The sequence below is a fragment of the Carassius auratus genome, chromosome 5 (assembly GCF_003368295.1).
Source record: "Carassius auratus strain Wakin chromosome 5, ASM336829v1, whole genome shotgun sequence".
Lineage (NCBI taxonomy): Eukaryota > Metazoa > Chordata > Actinopteri > Cypriniformes > Cyprinidae > Carassius > Carassius auratus.
In genome coordinates, this window is record NC_039247.1 from 1,509,458 (window position 1) to 1,530,272 (window position 20,815).

The window sequence follows — 20,815 nt, forward strand, 5'->3', positions numbered from 1 at the left end:
TTTTATAAACTATCTAAAGTAAAAAAAATTGGAATGGACAAAAAAATTCACAATGAAAAAACAATAAATGGACATTCCCAAAACACACACACACAAAAAGTCAAATAACTCATTGAATTAAATGTGAAATTCTGAAGAAGAAATTTAAAAGTGTTTTTTTGTCAAATGTGCTTCAGTAATCTTTGTTCTATTTCTGAGGTTTATTCCATTATTTTGGTGTCATGCATTGTAAAATAAATAATTAAATAAAAATAAAATATATGAAACACATCAGTGTTTTAAAGAATATTAAAAACATTACAAATATACATAAAATTGCAATAAATCTAATAAATATAAAAAACAAAAGCACAACTAATTAAAGCTATATAGAAGAAATGTGTAAAAATACATGAAATTATTATAAGTATTATTATTAATGTGTAAATAAAAAATATTTCAGTCTTCTACTTTAAATTTGACATTTAATTCAATGTGATGCTGATCTTTGTGTTTTTGTCTACTAGAGTCAAAGTTGCTTTAAAATAAAATCATTGTGCTTTTTTTTTCATTTGTGTGCATGATAGATAGAAAACTAAAACTGATTAAAATGATTACAGTTAATGCAATCATTCAATCTGCACAGTCAAATCTTTATGTTTCAGTAAACCATATTTTCTAGCAGCATAACCCCAGCAGCATCATCTAAATCCCACAGAGATCAAACTCATCTAGCGGTGAAGCCCCAGTGCCCGCAGCCCTCCGTACAGACGCTAAAGCTGCCATTCTACCCAGAATCCCTCTGTCCAAAGCCGCAGGCACACAGACACACACTGGTTTGGGTCCGAGCCTCCAGAGGGCCTTTACCTTCTTGGTACACTGTCTAACAGTATTGACTAGCTCAGAAATGACCATGTCCACACATTTCTGGCACGGCTCTTTAATCTTCCCAATCTGCCTTTTCACAATGGTCTCAAAGGCCATGTCCGGCGTGAAGAGCCCAGTTCTGTCCGACAGGCGGAGGAGGGAAAGAAAAGGAGAAATTGGGCGGAAACGAGAGTGTTAATCCAAAACAAATACCATAAGAAAAGAATGAAGAACTGAAAGAATGGCTCCAAACGTCCTGCTGAAGCTGTGCTCAACTGTTACATTTCACACGCTCAGATGTGTTTGATACATTTAAATGTATCGAATTAAGTTTAAATATCACTGAAGCTCAACATAACAACAAAACTAAAGCTGAACTGAGAACAGCACCGGTAGAAAGGACATACTGGGTGGAAAGATGGATGGAAAGGTCTTAATGTGTATTGTATTCGTTTAGCACGTTAACTAATTAAATAAAAAAAAATGTAATAATTTATGTGTTGCACATTAGACGTCAAATTAAGTCCTTTATTTAACTATCATGAAATGACAACTAAAACAAGAACACTGGCAATATATATATATATATGTGTGTGTGTGTGTGTGTGTATATATTCAGCAAAAATGTAAAATATTAATGTTATTTTATTCTTTTATAATTTATGTATGTTGTTTTGATTCAAAGATAATAATATAATTTTTAAGAGCAGTTAATTGTATTAAAAACATTAACTATCAATGAAAGATAATTTTTACTTAATTTTTATTCATTAATTTGGTTAATGTTAATTATAACAATTAATGTTTAATGTAAGCTACTGTTTACTAATGGGACCTTATTGTAAAGTTATTATTTTGTTTCCATCAAAACAAAATGCATTAAATAAAAAAGTGATATTTATAAATAAGAATATTAAATAAAATAAAATTTCACAAACAAATTTTCACTTAAAATAATGTTAGTAAATTTACATGTCAAAGAACCAACCATAATTAATAGTAATAAATTATAAAGATGAAATTTTTTGTGTGAATAAAAGAGATTATTGTAGTGCATTTTTTTAATGAAAATACCATTTCAGTATTTTCTACTTCAAAATTTAAAGTTCTTTCAGTGTCATTTCTTTGCATTTTCTTTTGCAAATTCTGAGTAAAAACTGTTTCTGCACCACTTTTTTTTAACCACGTGTTTACGATGGTTGTCAAAAAATAAAGTATTTTAGTAATATGGTGCATAAACATTATGAGACATAGTCTGTTGGACAAATTGAGGGTCATAAAGTAAGCCATATAACAATATTTAGCTTGAAAAAAGCCTGTTAGTTGCTCTGAAGACAAGCGAGAAGCAGTGCAGAGCGGCTCAGAGCTGAAGGACAGACGTGCCTGATGCCGTGGATGTTCTTGATGGCGTAGCTGATCTCCTTGCGCAGCTCCTTCTCATCAAACTCCATCTGAAGACAGACAACACAGATAATAACTAACAGACCAGCAACACAGAGCAGCGTGTTTCACCAAAAACTCTAAAGGGAGGAAGAAAATCATTTATTTTTTATTTTTTTTATTTATTTATTTTTTTTAAGATGTCTCTTATGCTCCCCTGTTGGATTTATTTGATATAAAGTAATACAAAATATTGAAATATATTGAAATATATCACATGGACAATAGTTCTTTTAAAATGTGATTATATTTTATAATATTATTTTTACTGTATTTTCATCAAATAAATGCAACCTTTTTTTATTGTCTATTTAGTTACATTATAAATGAACCCAAAGTTATATACACACACACACACACACACACACACACACACACATACAGTATTGTTCAAAATAATAGCAGTACAATGTGACTAACCAGAATAATCAAGGTTTTTAGTATATTTTTTATTGCTACGTGGCAAACAAGTTACCAGTAGGATCAGTAGATTGTCAGAAAACAAACAAGACCCAGCATTCATGATATGCACGCTCTTAAGGCTGTGCAATTGGGCAATTAGTTGAAAGGGGTGTGTTCAAAAAAATAGCAGTGTCTACCTTTGACTGTACAAACTCAAAACTATTTTGTACAAACATTTTTTTTTTCTGGGATTTAGCAATCCTGTGAATCACTAAACTAATATTTAGTTGTATGACCACAGTTTTTTAAAACTGCTTGACATCTGTGTGGCATGGAGTCAACCAACTTGTGGCACCTCTCAGCTGTTATTCCACTCCATGATTCTTTAACAACATTCCACAATTCATTCACATTTCTTGGTTTTGCTTCAGAAACAGCATTTTTGATATCACCCCACAAGTTCTCAATTGGATTAAGGTCTGGAGATTGGGCTGGCCACTCCATAACATTAATTTTGTTGGTTTGGAACCAAGACTTTGCCCGTTTACTAGTGTGTTTTGGGTCATTGTCTTGTTGAAACAACCATTTCAAGGGCATGTCCTCTTCAGCATAGGGCAACATGACCTCTTCAAGTATTTTAACATATGCAAACTGATCCATGATCCCTGGTATGCGATAAATAGGCCCAACACCATAGTAGGAGAAACATGCCCATATCATAATGCTTGCACCTCCATGCTTCACTGTCTTCACTGTGTACTGTGGCTTGAATTCAGAGTTTGGGGGTCGTCTCACAAACTGCCTGTGGCCCTTGGACCCAAAAATAACAATTTTACTCTCATCAGTCCACAAAATGTTCCTCCATTTCTCTTTAGGCCAGTTGATGTGTTCTTTGGCAAATTGTAACCTCTTCTGCACATGCCTTTTTTTTAACAGAGGGACTTTGCGGGGGATTCTTGAAAATAGATTAGCTTCACACAGACGTCTTCTAACTGTCACAGTACTTACAGGTAACTCCAGACTGTCTTTGATCATCCTGGAGGTGATCATTGGCTGAGCCTTTGCCATTCTGGTTATTCTTCTATCCATTTTGATGGTTGTCGTCCGTTTTCTTCCACGTCTCTCTGGTTTTGCTCTCCATTTTAAGGCATTGGAGATCATTTTAGCTGAACAGCCTATCATTTTTTGCACCTCTTTATAGGTTTTCCCCTCTCTAATCAACTTTTTAATCAAAGTACGCTGTTCTTCTGAACAATGTCTTGAACGACCCATTTTCCTCAGCTTTCAAATGCATGTTCAACAAGTGTTGGCTTCATCCTTAAATAGGGGTCACCTGATTCACACCTGTTTCTTCACAAAATTGATGACCTCAGTGATTGAATGCCACACTGCTATTTTTTTGAACACATCCCTTTCAACTAATTCAACTAATTGCCCAATTGCACAGCCTTAAGAGCGTGCATATCATGAATGCTGGGTCTTGTTTGTTTTCTGAGAATCTACTGAACCTACTGGTAACTTGTTTGCCACGTAGCAATAAAAAATATACGAAAAACCTTGATTATTCTGGTTAGTCACATTGTACTGCTATTATTTTGAACAATACTGTATATACATTCATAAGCTCCAGAAACCTCAGACAGATCTGTGGATCAACTACTTCCTGTTGGCTGCTGCAGACAGTGTTTTATTGTGGATGCGTGTGTGTGTGTGTGTGTGTGTGTGTGTGTGTGTGTGTGTTCAGGCCACAGGAAAGCGGAATGTTTTACTCATAAAGGCTGCGCTGAGGCCGGAGGGAGACGCAATCCTGCGCCGTGACTCATGTTTTACAGAGACTCAGTAACTATATTTTCAATCTCTTCTTTTTACCAAGGCTGCATTTAATTGATCAAAAATTCAATAAAAATTGCTAAATATTATTCTAATGTAATTCAGCTGTTTTCTGTGTGAATCTGTGTTAAAGTGTAATGTATTTCTGTGATGCTCCGCTGTATTTTCAGCATCATTCCTCCAGTCTTCAGTGTCACATGATCTTCAGAAATGCATTTATCATGTCTTATGACCGGTGAGTGGAAACACACACACCTTCACCAGCTCGAAGGGGAAGCGCTCGTGGAAGATGCGATTGATTTTGGCTCCTCCAGACAGCTCATCCGTGTCTATCTGATCTCCAGAGCCCTCGATGCGCTTCTCGAAGTCCACCGAGAACTGCTGCACCATCCTGAAAGCAACCATACATTCACTGAGCATTCATCTCCTGCAGATCTGTCTCAGATGGAGAATGTGAGTGAGGGACTGACTGCAGCAGGGCTTTGGTCTTCCGGGACGGATCGTCAGGACGGAAGTTCTTGTATTCCTCCACTTCCTTCTCGATGGACAGCAGCTGACTCTGCAGTTTGGTGCGCAGCGCGGGGAGCGTGTCTCGGATGTGATTGGTCAGTTGCTGCGGAAGAGAGAAGAGAAAACAGAGATGAAAGACCGAGACAATCCAAACCGAGGGTTTAGGTGGATGTGTACAGATTTCCACAGGTTAAACCTCACCTGGTTGAGTGTTTTCTGCAGGAACGGCGTTCCCATGCGGTCGGCCAGGTGTCTGTAACCGGGATGAGACAGGAAAAACTTCCTCTCCGCCGCCATAGCAGCATTAATATCCTTCCTCCCGTCGATGTCTTTCTGACTGCGGTTCACCACACCGATGTAACCTGGAGTCACACAAACACATCAGAGATAGATGGGTTTAGAGCACAAGTGACTAGTTCAGATCACTGGAGAGAAAGCTCAGAGGAAGAGGTTAAACTCTCCAGACGTGGATCGAGCGTCTGAAAGCCAGGATCCGTCTCAAGCGTGTTTGTGGTGTTCATGAGTGGAGATCAAGACATGTTTGATGGGAAAACCTGAAGTGTGGACGTGAGCTGCGAGTGGAAAACCTCTACGTCAGCTCAGACTTTCCCATAAATATGCTTTATTGCCCCGCAAAGAGAGAAAACGATGTCTTTTCCAGATGAAGGTATTCTGCTATTCTCTCTTTCCTCCACTAGAGGGAAACAGAGAGCTGATGTTTCTGTCCATCTGTCACAGCTTTACCATGGTAAACCAAAATAACTTACTAGTTTCCATTTTATAATCAATATCTAGACTTTTACATTTTCCTAAAAAGCACAGAAAAAAATAGTGAAAATTAAAAAATATAAATTTTTATTGATATCATTTTTTTTGCATGCCTATAAAAAAACTAGTAAATTATTTTTTTATTTAATTATAAAAAAATATATATTTGATTAAAATATATTTGGATGTAATGCAGTATTTACTTTTTGCCCACAGCCATCAATTAATTTGTTAGTTAAATAAAAAAAATTTGTAAAACTTTATTATTATACATTTATTGAAATATTAATTTTAATTTTTAAGGGCATCCAATCAGAACCTTTTTTTTTAATTGAAATAAAAATTACTTAAAATGATTCTAATAAACTAAATATAATCAAAATAATTAATTTCTGATGAATGAGGAATATAAGTGGCTGGCACAGTTTTTCAGCATAAAACAAAGCAATAGAAAGTGTTGAAGAAATGGGATTTTGAGGACACTAAGAAGTCACTGAGAGCTGGATTATTATGGATTATTTTCATAAAGATCCTGACCTCTCCGCAGCGGAAGCAGCTTGTTTTCCAGGATATCCCGAGCGTCGGTCCCTTCATCCATCAGATCCAGTTTAGTGATCACACCGATGGTCCGCAGACCTGCTCACACACACACACACACACACACACACACACACACACACAGAGAGAGAGATCACGTAAGATCTGAAAACAGCACACATGCTCAAATGAACCTAAAGCTGCTTTACGGTTTTCTGATCCAAGGTTTCACACATTAAGGCCTTAAAAGGGTCTTAAATCAGAGCTGAAAGCCTTAAATTCGGGAAGTAATGGCATTAAATATTGTATACACTGCAAAAGTACAAATATCTAAACATCCTTAAATCAAGAGACATTTACTGGAGATGAAAAATGAAGATAGAAGTCTTGTTTATGGTTAAAACAAGAACACGCATCTGTCAATATGAAAACCTGTTTTTCGTCTGAATTAAGTTGATTTTTCTGACTTTATAGTCAGATATTTGTTCTTGCTTTAATCATAAACTCACTTCATTTTGATCAGTTTCTCAGAAAACAAGACTTCTTTATTGTGTAAAAGTATCTTGATTTAAGAAGCTTTAGATAGTTGCACTGGAAAACAAGACAAACATAATGAGGAAGAACATATAAGCTGTGTTTTCAAACTTTATATTTAGAGACAATATTGACTTATTGTACAGTATACCATTCAGTTTTTTCATTTGGTCTTAAAACATCTTGAATCTACTGTGATAAAACCTTCAGGTACCCTTTTTATCAATATGATGGTGTTCAAAATAATTGTGGCCAAAATATATTTTAAATACATATGTTGCAAACAGTGAAGTTGAATTAAATTTAGAAAATGCATTTAGTTTCAATCTATATACCAAAATATGTTCCTAAATGCATTTCAGGGGCAAGAAAATACATTTCCAGTCTTACTGTAGTTACATTTAGGCTAAATACAGATGTGGATGGCCTACTAGAGATCAAAAATAGATTTATAATGATTTATTAATATTGCATTTTAAATAATGTTCCTCGCTGAAGCTTAATAAAATGTGTTATATGTTCTCACACGGTATAGACAACAAATCAAGTTTTTGTTCAAATGTGACATATGTGAATGCATTTTCTTGGACTGAAATATATAGAGGGAAAATACATATTTTTAAATGCTTTAAAAAAAATCTATATTTGTATATTTACCATATATTTAAAAAAAATATTTAGAATATTTTAACAAATATATTCTGAGTAAAAAAAAATGTGTAATGTATTTAAAAATATATTTGACCATTTTTGGGGGGTATAGGTGGGCTAAATACAGAATAACGATTTTTTTGGTTGAGTTTTTTACCCATCTTGGCCAGTGTTTATTATGACGGTCTTTATTTGAGCACCACAGTGTCTGTGGACGTGACCAGAGCTGTAAGTGTGTGTGTGTGTTAGAGATCGCACACACCCTGCGGGTCGACTTCTTTGGCGATCTTCAGGGCGTCAGAGTTGGCCAGGTCAGAGTTGGCGGGCGACACGGCCAGCAGCAGACAGTTGTCTTTGGTCACAAACTGCATCAGCATGTCTCTGATCTGATGCTCGATGTCTGCGGGCTGATCTCCCACCGGCACTTTAGTCATCCCCGGCAGATCCACCAGAGTCAGGTTCAGCACTGCACACACACACACACACAGTCACCCTCAGAGTCTCCTGACACCCATCACATGTGCTCCTGTGAGGTGTGTGATCGGACCGTTTGGGGAGTAGACGCGCAGGTTGATGGGCACCGGTGAAATGCCTTTATTCTGTCCTGTGACTCGATCCGTCTCCGCCTCGATCTCCTGACGCACCTCATCGAAGTCCGTGAACTTCTTCCCCTTACAGTGGAGGAACTCGGCATATTCTGAGAGGAAACGGTATCAAACACATCGTTACAGTGAGATTACTAGTACTTTCAGCAACAGATGAGTTTTTAACACTGAGTGGATCTCATCATTATAAAAGCATCAGAAGTGTTTGTGCAGGTGAGAAGCCCCGGGTCAGACTGAGGCTCACCTGTGGGGCAGTTGATGAGCTGCAGGACGAGAGGACGGCGTGTGACGATGCCAGAGCCGCGCGGGAGAAAATCCCTGTGCAACAGAAGGACAGCGAGGTGAGAGACCAAACACTGCAGCGCTCGGAGGTCAACCCTGATTCTACAGGACACCAAACACTCTGATCATGCATCGATATAGTTTAGTGTGGGCATGCAATAGAAGTGTTGAAAGTTAAATACATTTTATAATTTGTAAAGTGTCTAAATATTCAAAATATTGAGAAAATCATCTTTAAAGTTGTCCAAATGAAGTTCTTTGCAATGCATATTACTAATCAAACATTCAGTTTTGATATATTTACTGTAGGACATTTACAAAATATCTTCATGAACATGATCTTTACTTAATATCCTAATGATTTTTGGCACAAAAGAGAAATGGATAATTGTGACTCAAACAATGTATTGTTGTCTGTTTCTACAAATATAGCCCAGGTTTAATTTTATAAACTTTTAACATTTTATTTTAGCTAGTTGTTAAGGCAACATTTTTCATTTTCATTGAAGCATTCAAATAACTAAACCTATTAAGTAAAAAAAGCATAATACTCTATAGACCTTTAAAAAAAAAAAAACGAATGAAAAAGACAAAAATGACAAAATCATTAAAATGTTAACTAAAATTCAACTGAGAATAGAAAATAAAAACATTTAATTCAATAAACTAAACATCAACAATCAGTGATGCTAAAATAAATTACTTTATTTTAAGTGCTAACTATTAAAAAGAGTTTAAGAGTTGCAGAAATATCAAAGGTGAGAAGATGCTTAAAATGCATAGTTTTAGGATTTGTAGTGTGAATCTATCGCTCATTTCTGCAGGAAAGATGCTAAATATAATAAATTATACCTGAATTAGATTTGATTTGATGCATTTTTTTTTATCTTTCATTCTGAGAATATGCAGTATTTGCAGAACAAATACTGTCAATAATGTAAAGTGCTTAGCTGGAAAAAAACATGATTTCTCGAAGGTTCAGCAGTAAAAACTGGTGTGTTCTGGGAAGGGTTAATATAGCATTTTATTTAACATTTCTATTACTTAGAATAAGATCAAACAAAATTAAATCTAATATTAAAAAAATTAGTTGAAAAAAAATGTTTCTCATTTTCATTTAGATTAATGTACTAAAACATAAAAAACAAACAAACAAACAACAACAACAACAACAAATATATATATATATATATATATATATATATATATACTTAAAAAATGACAAATTAGTCAAACATACAAATATTTTTTACAAAAACTTTAAAATTAAAATGGTAAAATAAAAACTAATTCCATGAATTGACACTTACTGTCCTAAGAAAATAATACTTAAAACATAAAATATATGTAAACTGAAACACAATTAAATATAATAAAAAACATAAATAATAAACACTAAATTAACAAAAAAACTAAATATTTTTCCCCAAGGAAACATTTTAATTTTAATTTAGTTTAACTTGTTTAAATATGATTAACAATTAAAAATTAAATTATAAAACTAACTAAAATTAAATAAAATGGAAAATGTAAAAATTTAAATTCTTAATATTAATAGAAAATCTAGAACAGTCTCTCACTTTGTCTGATCCTCTACTTTGTCAGATCTCAGTTTAAAAGAGGATCAATCCACCCTGAGATCTGAGTGCTGAAACAGATCATATTACAGCTGCTTAGAATAATAATAAAAAATGAATTTGAACGGACGTTATCATGAGATTCACCAAACACTCGCATCCCTGCAGCTGTGTCTCAGAAACATCCCATAATAATAACAGCTACAAATCAACAGCAGCAGCAGCAGTGTGTGTGTTTTCCACTGTGGAGGAGACGCAGAGGAGGACAGAAAGAGATGCTCTCTCTCTCTCTCTCTGTGTGTGTGTGTGTGTGTGTGTGTGTGACTCTCGTCCCATCCCCCAGTGTCTGCAGGCAGCTGTGATGATGGACAGGAATCTAATCCCAGAGAGCCGTCTCCTCCCCCACCACATGCAGCGTCAGCATCACACATACACACACACACACACACAGAGAGAGAAACATCACGACCACCAGACGGACAGAGAGAACATTATCCTGCATTAAACAGAGAGTTCCGGTGCTTGATTCTGATTGGCTGAGCTGCGTTCAGAGTTGTTGTGAATTACTCTACAAACACACACCTTTGTTTATGTTTGTGTGTTGCTCGGCAACCACATTGTTGCAACCACAGCTGTTTCTGAGGAGCTACATTGTTTGGTGGAAGAATATAATTTTTATTAATATCATTACACTTTTTTAAATTTGTTTTATTTTGTGAAACCTTACTACGTATATGAAATAACCATTTTATAAAAGCAATAACCCTTGTGAAGCTGTTATAAATTCACTCCAATCCAATGGCCAACATCCTTTTCAACAAATGGCCCCTGACCATATATTGAGGTCTTATGAAGCTAAACGATCCATCTGTGCAAGAAACAACAATATTTATAATATTATATTATTTTCCATGATCTGATTGGGTTCACACATGCACAAATCAGCAGCTCGTCAGTCTTCGGTCCGAGACGAACTGCTTCCTCTGTTCAGTGACTGTGACTGAAAAGAAAGATTTGTTCACAAACTGAATCATTTGTCTGAGGCCGGATCACAGGTCATAATGTAAATAATGTTCAGCTTCTTGCACAGATGGATCGTTTCGCTTCATAAGACCTCAGTATCGTCAGGAACCACTGGAGTTCCTTTATATGCTTTTTTAAATTCTCAAAAACAGGCAGCTGCTGAATCACATCAACAAGGACCAAGATTTCAGCTAAAAATCTACTGCTCCAGTGAAGAAAACAGTCACCTACATTTTGGAAATCCTGAAGATGAGCGAATTAACAGCAAATCTTTAGTTTTGGGTGAACTATGAATTTAAAAACTGAAGGGGAGCAAGAAAAAAATACTAGATAGACAGATGGCATTAGTAAATGTGCTACTGCTTGTTAATACTGCAGCTATAACTGGGTATTATTACCTCAAACTCACACCTACACAACACCACCTGCTCCATTCTCTCTGTGTGTGTGTGTGTGTGTGTGTGTGTGTGTGTGTGTGTGTGTGTGTGTGTGTGTGTGTGTGTGTGTGTGTGTGTGAGCAGAGCCTGCACACTCTCTCTCACACAAACAAACTCACTCTTTCTCTCTCTCTAACACACACACACACACAGACACGTTACAGTCTGAAGTGAATGAAGCCGTCTGTTGTTGTGGAGCGTCAGATTAAAGCAGCGAATGAACGCAGGAGAATCAGATTAGAGGTAATCCTGCTGACACCGCCTCAGATTCACCACAGCTCCATGATTTATCAATGCATTCACCATCAGAGGAGACTGAGACTGACCGGCGGCTTCCAATGGTCAGACAGAGATATAACATTACACATACTGTGTTTGTGCATTACAAACAAGAGCTCATGATGGCTGTGGTAATACATGATGTTTCATGGAGAGAGTGACAGTAATGGGCTGTTTTCTGCTCTCACACAGCGATTAAACCGTCTGTGAACATGAGCTGAGTCACAGAATACATCAAAAACATAATCCTTCATTTCACTTATTATTAAAGTCAGGACCAGTGTTATTTTAGTGCCATATAGATACTCTTACAGTTTTTATTAATATTTTTATGATTTATTAATGCATATGAATTATATTATTAATACGTTTTTATTTTTAGATTTAGCTTTTTTCATTTTAATTAATATAAATATTTTATTTTGCATTTTTTAAAAATGTCTGTATAGAAATAATAAAAACAATAAAATAAGTAATTTTTTATTTTTAAAATATTTTTTTTGTTATTTTTGTTCAAGTTGAAGTTAGTTAAATATATTTGCAATATATTTGAAGTAAAATGAGATATATTGCATTGGCAGCTATCTAGACATTAATATTATTTAGTATATCTTTTTTAATGGTTTTAGTAAACTATAATAACGCTGGTCTGGACCTCAGCGTGAACCCAGTCAGTCGGTTTACTCTTCTCTGTTTAAGAGTGTTTTGATGAACTGCTGAGGTCTTTTTCACATTTCTCTTCTCATCTATTTTTGGTTTAGTTGACGAGCCTGAGGAGGTTTGTTCAGAGCTGACCTGAGTGAAAACACCCCCACATGCAGCGTTTGTGCTTTCCCAATGATAAACACGTGAACACAGACACACACTGAAGGAGGAAGCACAGCACATTTACAGACCACAAGACACTTTCCACACAAATTACTGTAAGCAACCTCCTAGCAACCACACACAACACCCTAGCAACCAGTTAGCTTCATTTCTGCACGCTAGCAGGGAATTGTGGGAATGCTTGACCGTTGTTCTGGAGCTGTCCGTGGTGCTGAAACATGCCTGATGTTCACACCCAGTCTGTTTTGTGAATCCTGTTCCAGACTTTCTACAGACACAGATTCGTGTTCCTGGACTTCCCTGTTTCATACTAGGACTGAACTAATCAATCAGTCTTTATTTTTATTTAGTTTTTTGGCTTGAATCAAAAATTTAATATTTTGAACTGAAGCAAAAACATTATTGTATTGTATTGTATTTCCTGTATTAATGTTGTAGAGTTAATCAATTATGAAAAAAATAATAATAATTTCAGCTGTAATGCAGCTCTACAGAAGACAATAGAGCCATTATTCAGATCAGTGTTGATAGTTTATTCCAAGCTTTATTCTCATTAAAAAGTGTGAGTGTAGTTAAATAAAAAAAAAACTGAGAAAAATAGAGAGAGATTTAAGCTCACATCTACATTTTTAAACATTCAGTTTTCCTCATGCCATTTCATTTTCAAAGCGTCGAGTTAGACTACAGCTATTATGAAATATGACGTTTACTATATATGACCAATTGTTACTCTGGAAGATGATAACTAATGCTGATAAATTTGTAAAATGTGATTTACAATGCATTTGTCAGATGCTTTTATCCAAAGATACTTGCATTGCATTCAAGGTATAAAGTTCATGCATTCACTGGGAATCGAACCCATGACCTTGTGTTGCAGGCGCCGTGTGTTACTGATTTAATTAACATTTTAGAATTTGACATTTGGTAGTTGTTTTGATCTTTCCAGCATGATCTCATTTATTAGTCATTCATAAAGTGTGTATGAACAGTTTTTAATGCTTGGATTGACAGATATATGTACAATATCAATGAATATGTATGTACAACAGCTAAAGAGATGTTACAAATCCTGTTTACCATGAGCCATGAGCAAACCGTACAATCATTTGCATAACCATTTTTATGCTTTTTATGGTGATGGCGAATTACGTCATGATGGTGACTACACTATTTAGTTTTATTTTTTAGTAACTTGAAATGAAAATTATAAATACTGATTTAGCAACTAGCTTTTTTAAGTATACATTTTTCTAAACAGTAATAACCCTGCAGAAATTACAAGCAACATCTGTGACATGTAGGTTATTACACCAGGCAGTAAATGAAGATATGAAGATCAAATACTGCATAAATATGACAACAATGCTATATAAATGCATCATTCATCCATTCATTATGTTTTATTGTTATTTATAAGATACTTTATTTAGAGGCTGCATCACAGACTGTTCCTGTGCATCTTTATTTAGATTTAATTAGTTGTTTTCCAGGATTTAGAAGACATTATGATCAGTGTGTGTTCAGGATAATTGCAGTCTGTTTGACCTTAGGATCTAAATATAGGACGAGGCTTTTGTCACAATAGCATAGAAGGTTAATGTTGGCAGTTTTAAATAGCAGACAATGATAGTGAGAACAAATTGTGCTTCCTCTATCCATCTGCATGACGCCAGTACCAAGTCCTGATCCTTCAGAAGATCTGAAAAATGAATCCCTTTCCGTTGCATTGAATTAAAAATCATCAAATTATTGTCTCAATATTTTTGTCTTTCTGTTTTTAGGGTGGAACTGACACTTCCTCAAACGCTTGTCTATTATAGTCAACTTTTGTAGCTTAATGGGATAGTTCACCCAAAAATGAAGATTCTGTCATTAATTATTCACCCTTCAAACCGTAAAACCTTTGTTCATCCTCAGAACACAAATTAAGATATTTTTGATGAAATCCGTGAGCTCTTTTGACCCTCCCATAGACAGCAAGGGAACTAACATGATCATCGCTCAGAAATGTAGCAAGGACATCAGTAAAATAGTCCATGTGACATCAGTGGTTCAACCCTAATTTTACAAAGCTATGAGAATAATTTTTTTGCGGAAAAACAAACAAACAATTTATTTAGCAATTCTTCTCTGAGTTACTGTCTTCCACAATTTTGGAGACCATCACATATGTAATCAACGTGTTGAGCTTTGTTACGTTCAACATGTGCACGCTTTATCCTGAACATTAACAGCATTTCCTTGCTGTGTTTCTGTGTGTCGCCCATGTTAGTTCCCTTGCTGTCTATGAAGGGTCAGAGAGCCCTCAGGTTCCATAAAAAATATATAAATTTGTGGTCTTACAGGTTCGGAATGAGTAATTAATAACAGAATTAAACATTTTTGGGTGAACTAACCTTTTAACATATACGTAGTCCAAGGAAAACAGCAGGTTTATTTATTTTCTGCTCACAGGAGCTCCCTCAGCAGGAATAGTTGCTGAATCATGCAGCGTAAGACTGAGTAATTCATAAACACTGCCGAAAGAACAAGCAAACATTCCTCCTTGAGAGACATGCAACCCAAAACAACACGAGCACGACTCAAAGCGTGCTGCTCATCCGAGGTTCAAAGCGCTCCACCATCTTCCTCTTCGTGGACCAGAGATGATCCAGCACACTGAATCTAGATGAGTGTTTATGTCTGATAACAAACATGATGAGCATTGATGTAAATGTCTCGTGTCTGTTGTTTAAATAAAGACTGTTTAGAGTGAAGTCAATGTGGAACTGTTCTGGGTTGCCGGGTTGTTTCTAGACGTTTACTAAGATGTTCTGGGTTGCCGGGGTGTTTCTAGACGTTTACTAAGATGTTCTGGGTTGCCGGGGTGTTTCTAGACATTTACAAAGATGTTCTGGGTTGCCGGAGTGTTTTCTAAACGTTTATTAAGATGTTCTGGGTTGCCGGGGTGTTTCTAGACGTTTACTAAGATGTTCTGGGTTGCCGGAGTGTTTTCTAAACGTTTATTAAGATGTTCTGGGTTGCCGGGGTGTTTCTAGACGTTTACTAAGATGTTCTGGGTTGCCGGGGTGTTTCTAGACGTTAACTAAGATGTTCTGGGTTGCCGGGGTGTTTCTAGACGTTTACTAAGATGTTCTGGGTTGCCGGGGTGTTTCTAGACGTTTACTAAGATGTTCTGGGTTGCCGGGGTGTTTCTAGACGTTTACTAAGATGTTCTGGGTTGCCGGGGTGTTTCTAGACGTTTACAAAGATGTTCTGGGTTGCCGGGGTGTTTCTAGACGTTTACTAAGATGTTCTGGGTTGCCGGGGTGTTTCTAGACGTTTACTAAGATGTTCTGGGTTGCCGGGGTGTTTCTAGACGTTTACTAAGATGTTCTGGGTTGCCGGGGTGTTTCTAGACGTTTACTAAGATGTTCTGGGTTGCCGGGGTGTTTCTAGATGTTTACAAAGATGTTCTGGGTTGCCGGGGTGTTTCTAGACGTTTACTAAGATGTTCTGGGTTGCCGGGGTGTTTCTAGACGTTTACTAAGATGTTCTGGGTTGCCGGGGTGTTTCTAGACGTTTACTAAGATGTTCTGGGTTGCCGGGGTGTTTCTAGATGTTTACAAAGATGTTCTGGGTTGCCGGGGTGTTTCTAGATGTTTACAAAGATGTTCTGGGTTGCCGGGGATTTAACGAAGATGTTCTGGGTTGCCAGGGTGTTTCTAGACGTTTACTAAGATGTTCTGGGTTGCCGGGGTTTTTACGAAGATGTTCTGGGTTGCCGGGGTGTTTCTAGACGTTTACTAAGATGTTCTGGGTTGCCGGGGTGTTTCTAGATGTTTACAAAGATGTTCTGGGTTGCCGGGGATTTAACGAAGATGTTCTGGGTTGCCGGGGTGTTTCTAGACGTTTACAAAGATGTTCTGGGTTGCCAGGGTGTTTCTAGACGTTTATTAAGATGTTCTGGGTTGCCGGGGTTTTTACGAAGATGTTCTGGGTTGCCGGGGTGTTTCTAGACGTTTATTAAGATGTTCTGGGTTGCCGGGGTGTTTCTAGATGTTTACTAAGATGTTCTGGGTTGCCGGGGTTTTTACGAAGATGTTCTGGGTTGCCGGGGTGTTTCTAGACGTTTACAAAGATGTTCTGGGTTGCCAGGGTGTTTCTAGACGTTTACTAAGATGTTCTGGGTTGCCGGGGTTTTTACGAAGATGTTCTGGGTTGCCGGGGTGTTTCTAGACGTTTATTAAGATGTTCTGGGTTGCCGGGGTGTTTCTAGATGTTTACTAAGATGTTCTGGGTTGCCGGGGTGTTTCTAGACGTTTATTAAGATGTTCTGGGTTGCCGGGGTGTTTCTAGATGTTTACTAAGATGTTCTGGGTTGCCGGGGTGTTTCTAGACGTTTATTAAGATGTTCTGGGTTGCCGGGGTGTTTCTAGACGTTTACTAAGATGTTCTGGGTTGCCGGGTTGTTTCTAGACGTTTATTAAGATGTTCTGGGTTGCCGGGGTGTTTCTAGACGTTTACTAAGATGTTCTGGGTTGCCGGGTTGTTTCTAGACGTTTATTAAGATGTTCTGGGTTGCCGGGGTTTTTACGAAGATGTTCTGGGTTGCCGGGGTGTTTCTAGACGTTTACTAAGATGTTCTGGGTTGCCGGGGTGTTTCTAGACGTTTACTAAGATGTTCTGGGTTGCCGGGGTGTTTCTAGACGTTTACTAAGATGTTCTGGGTTGCCGGGGTGTTTCTAGACTTTTGCTAAGATGTTCTGGGTTGCCGGGCTGTTTCTAGACTTTTGCTAAGATGTTCTGGGTTGCCGGGGTGTTTCTAGACTTTACTAAGATGTTCTGGGTTGCCGGGGTGTTTCTAGACGTTTATTAAGATGTTCTGGGTTGCCGGGGTGTTTCTAGACGTTTATTAAGATGTTCTGGGTTGCCGGGGTGTTTCTAGACGTTTATTAAGATGTTCTGGGTTGCCGGGGTGTTTCTAGACGTTTATTGAGATGTTCTGGGTTGCCGGGGTGTTTCTAGACGTTTATTGAGATGTTCTGGGTTGCCGGGGTGTTTCTAGACGTTTACTGAGATGTTCTGGGTTGCCGGGGTGTTTCTAGACGTTTATTAAGATGTTCTGGGTTGCCGGGGTGTTTCTAGACGTTTACTAAGATGTTCTGGGTTGCCGGGGTGTTTCTAGACGTTTACTAAGATGTTCTGGGTTGCCGGGGTGTTTCTAGACGTTTACTAAGATGTTCTGGGTTGCCGGGGTGTTTCTAGACGTTTACTAAGATGTTCTGGGTTGCCGGGGTGTTTCTAGACGTTTACAAAGATGTTCTGGGTTGCCGGGGTGTTTCTAGACGTTTACTAAGATGTTCTGGGTTGCCGGGGTGTTTCTAGACTTTTGCTAAGATGTTCTGGGTTGCCGGGGTGTTTCTAGACGTTTATTAAGATGTTCTGGGTTGCCGGGGTGTTTCTAGACGTTTACTAAGATGTTCTGGGTTGCCGGGGTGTTTCTAGACGTTTATTAAGATGTTCTGGGTTGCCGGGGTGTTTCTAGACGTTTACTAAGATGTTCTGGGTTGCCGGGGTGTTTCTAGACGTTTACTAAGATGTTCTGGGTTGCCGGGGTGTTTCTAGACTTTTGCTAAGATGTTCTGGGTTGCCGGGGTGTTTCTAGACTTTTGCTAAGATGTTCTGGGTTGCCGGGGTGTTTCTAGACGTTTATTAAGATGTTCTGGGTTGCCGGGGTGTTTCTAGACGTTTATTAAGATGTTCTGGGTTGCCGGGGTGTTTCTAGACGTTTATTAAGATGTTCTGGGTTGCCGGGGTGTTTCTAGACGTTTATTAAGATGTTCTGGGTTGCCGGGGTGTTTCTAAACGTTTATTAAGATGTTCTGGGTTGCCGGGGTGTTTCTAGACGTTTATTAAGATGTTCTGGGTTGCCGGGGTGTTTCTAGACGTTTATTAAGATGTTCTGGGTTGCGGGGGTGTTTCTAGACGTTTACTAAGATGTTCTGGGTTGCCGGGGTGTTTCTAGACTTTTGCTAAGATGTTCTGGGTTGCCGGGGTGTTTCTAGACTTTACTAAGATGTTCTGGGTTGCCGGGGTGTTTCTAGACGTTTACTAAGATGTTCTGGGTTGCCGGGGTGTTTCTAGACGTTTACTAAGATGTTCTGGGTTGCCGGGCTGTTTCTAGACTTTTGCTAAGATGTTCTGGGTTGCCGGGGTGTTTCTAGACATTTATTAAGATGTTCTGGGTTGCCGGGGTGTTGTATCCTGCACTCACAAACTCAACTTTAAGACTTTAAAACATTTGATAAAATGAAACAGTGTCTGATTTAGCAAACTACAAATAAGGAATGTACTTTGTATTATGTAGAAGTGGTGTGTTCTAATGGTATTGAAGAGGGCAGATGACGGCTGTTTAAGGCAGATCTGTGTCGTTTTATCCGAAGCCCATCTCAGGTTGAACCAGTTCTAGTAAACATCATCTCAGCAGCATCCATGTTTCACTCTCTTTCTTCACAGAACCAGAGCTTACAGTGTTTACATGGGTTTTCACCTTAATGACCTTGTGCATTATTATTATTGTTATTAAAGGACACACTGATGGTGATTATGGTGACGCACTAATGCATAATGAAGAATAGGCTGGATGATTATGTAAGATTCCGTTGTGTTGTTGTGAACACAGCTGGTGATTTTCACCATTGCAGCGAATTTTCCTGAATCATGCCTCAATAACATTTAAAGGTTATGATCAGGATCCTCACGATGACCTTTATATATCATTGAGGCATGATGGGGTTGCGACTGAACCGTAATATGAGATTAATTCTGCGACGTACGCTATATTGTTATGGCGTATTAATGATTGATGTGTGTATTTTAATGAATGAAGGACTCACTTCCCCACGAAGTTCTCGAGCACGGAGCTTTTCCCGGCGCTCTGTCCGCCCACCACCGCGATCTGCGGCAGGTCCAGGTTCGCGTTCTGTCCGATGGCGGAGAACGCATCCTGCATTCGGTTGACCAGCGGGATCAGGTCCTCCATCCCCTGGTTCCCCATCGCGACACACCGGGTCTGCTCGAGCTTCACCGGAGAAAATGCGATTTCAGCGACTCGGCTGCTTTATTTCTGCATTGATTTTTCCGGATCTCTCTCTCTCTCTCTCTCTCTCGCTCTCTCTCTCTCTCTGTGAGATGATGAGCCGTTTTTCTCTTGTCGATAGGTGGCGCGCTTTTTAAGTATCTTTTTTTCATCTGCTCACCATAGACTGCATAAAAACAGCTGCTGACACACTAAAATCTTCCCTCGTCACACAGTTTCTGACAGCTGTCACTCAAACAACAGAAGCACACACCATATCTACAAAACCATACACTAATGACTCAGTTGTCAATTTCATAATACACTTTTTTGGCAAACACAACACAATTCGAACTCAATATAACACTTAAAATCTAACAGGAATTCATATTATGGCAAAGGTGTTTGCAAATGTTTGCTTTTGAGATGTGTTTGTGATATTTTGAATGCAGTGCTTCATTTTGCAAGAGATTTTTGCATTTTCAGAGATGCACGGCATTTTCTGAGGCAAAGGTTAGTTGAAAAAAAAACATATTTATTTATTTACTTATTTGTTTAAATTGTTTAATTTATTTAATTATTTTTCATTTTAATCTATTTATTTGTAATAGTTTTTTAACTATTTCAATGTATATTTTAATTTATTTCAATTTATTTCATTTCAATGTATTTATTTGTAATTATTTATATAATATTTGTATTTGTTTTTAATTTATTTAATTGTTTACTAAATAATTCAAAGGCACACATGGACAACAACCTTAGATATTAATAACCCAGTACAAAACTGCATAAATGAATGAATGACATAAAAAGGGGAAAGTATTTTTTAAACCCTTTCATGTGCGTTTCATTTAATTTTACTCATGTTGTAGGATGAAAGCTTATTTATTTATTTGTTTGTTTGTTTACTAAACAAATATTAGCGTCATGATCACCAGGCACTCCATCCCTGAGTTTTACCATTCAACCAGGACTCCATTTCCCATAATCCTTTGCCCGGTCTCATCTGCATTCATCATCAATTGCTGTCACCTATGTCTCATTAGTGACACTGTATATATATCACTATATATACACATGCGTGCTCACATTGCTCTTGATTGCTAATCTCTAGAGTTTCCTTGTCTTCTGAGTTTCCTTGCCTTGGCTTATTTTTCTGTGCTCTTTTGCTTCCTGCTCTAACCTCCTTTTTCTGGACAC

General features: G+C 37.5%; 1 protein-coding gene across 9 annotated transcripts in view; it reads right to left on the minus strand.

The window, feature by feature from the left end:
• Positions 1-19,714, minus strand: part of dnm1a (dynamin 1a) — a 47,243-nt gene extending 27,529 nt beyond the window's left edge. For 6 of the 9 annotated variants that reach the window (XR_003279920.1, XR_003279913.1, XM_026243676.1 and 3 more), the window contains exons 1-10: positions 19,431-19,714; positions 8,368-8,441; positions 8,066-8,215; positions 7,781-7,984; positions 6,334-6,432; positions 5,230-5,390; positions 4,989-5,131; positions 4,774-4,909; positions 2,230-2,297; positions 847-985 (exon numbers count right to left, since the gene is read on the minus strand). Coding sequence is in view for 6 of the 9 variants with exons in the window: in XM_026243676.1 (XP_026099461.1) it covers positions 847-985; positions 2,230-2,297; positions 4,774-4,909; positions 4,989-5,131; positions 5,230-5,390; positions 6,334-6,432; positions 7,781-7,984; positions 8,066-8,215; positions 8,368-8,441; positions 19,431-19,591 (1,335 nt within the window). In the remaining 3 variants the exon portion in view is untranslated. The remainder of the gene's footprint in view (positions 1-846; positions 986-2,229; positions 2,298-4,773; positions 4,910-4,988; positions 5,132-5,229; positions 5,391-6,333; positions 6,433-7,780; positions 7,985-8,065; positions 8,216-8,367; positions 8,442-19,430) is intronic. The other 3 variants (XR_003279921.1, XM_026243656.1, XM_026243641.1) reach the window with 1 other exon arrangement.
• Between the last annotated feature and the right edge of the window lie 1,101 nt (positions 19,715-20,815).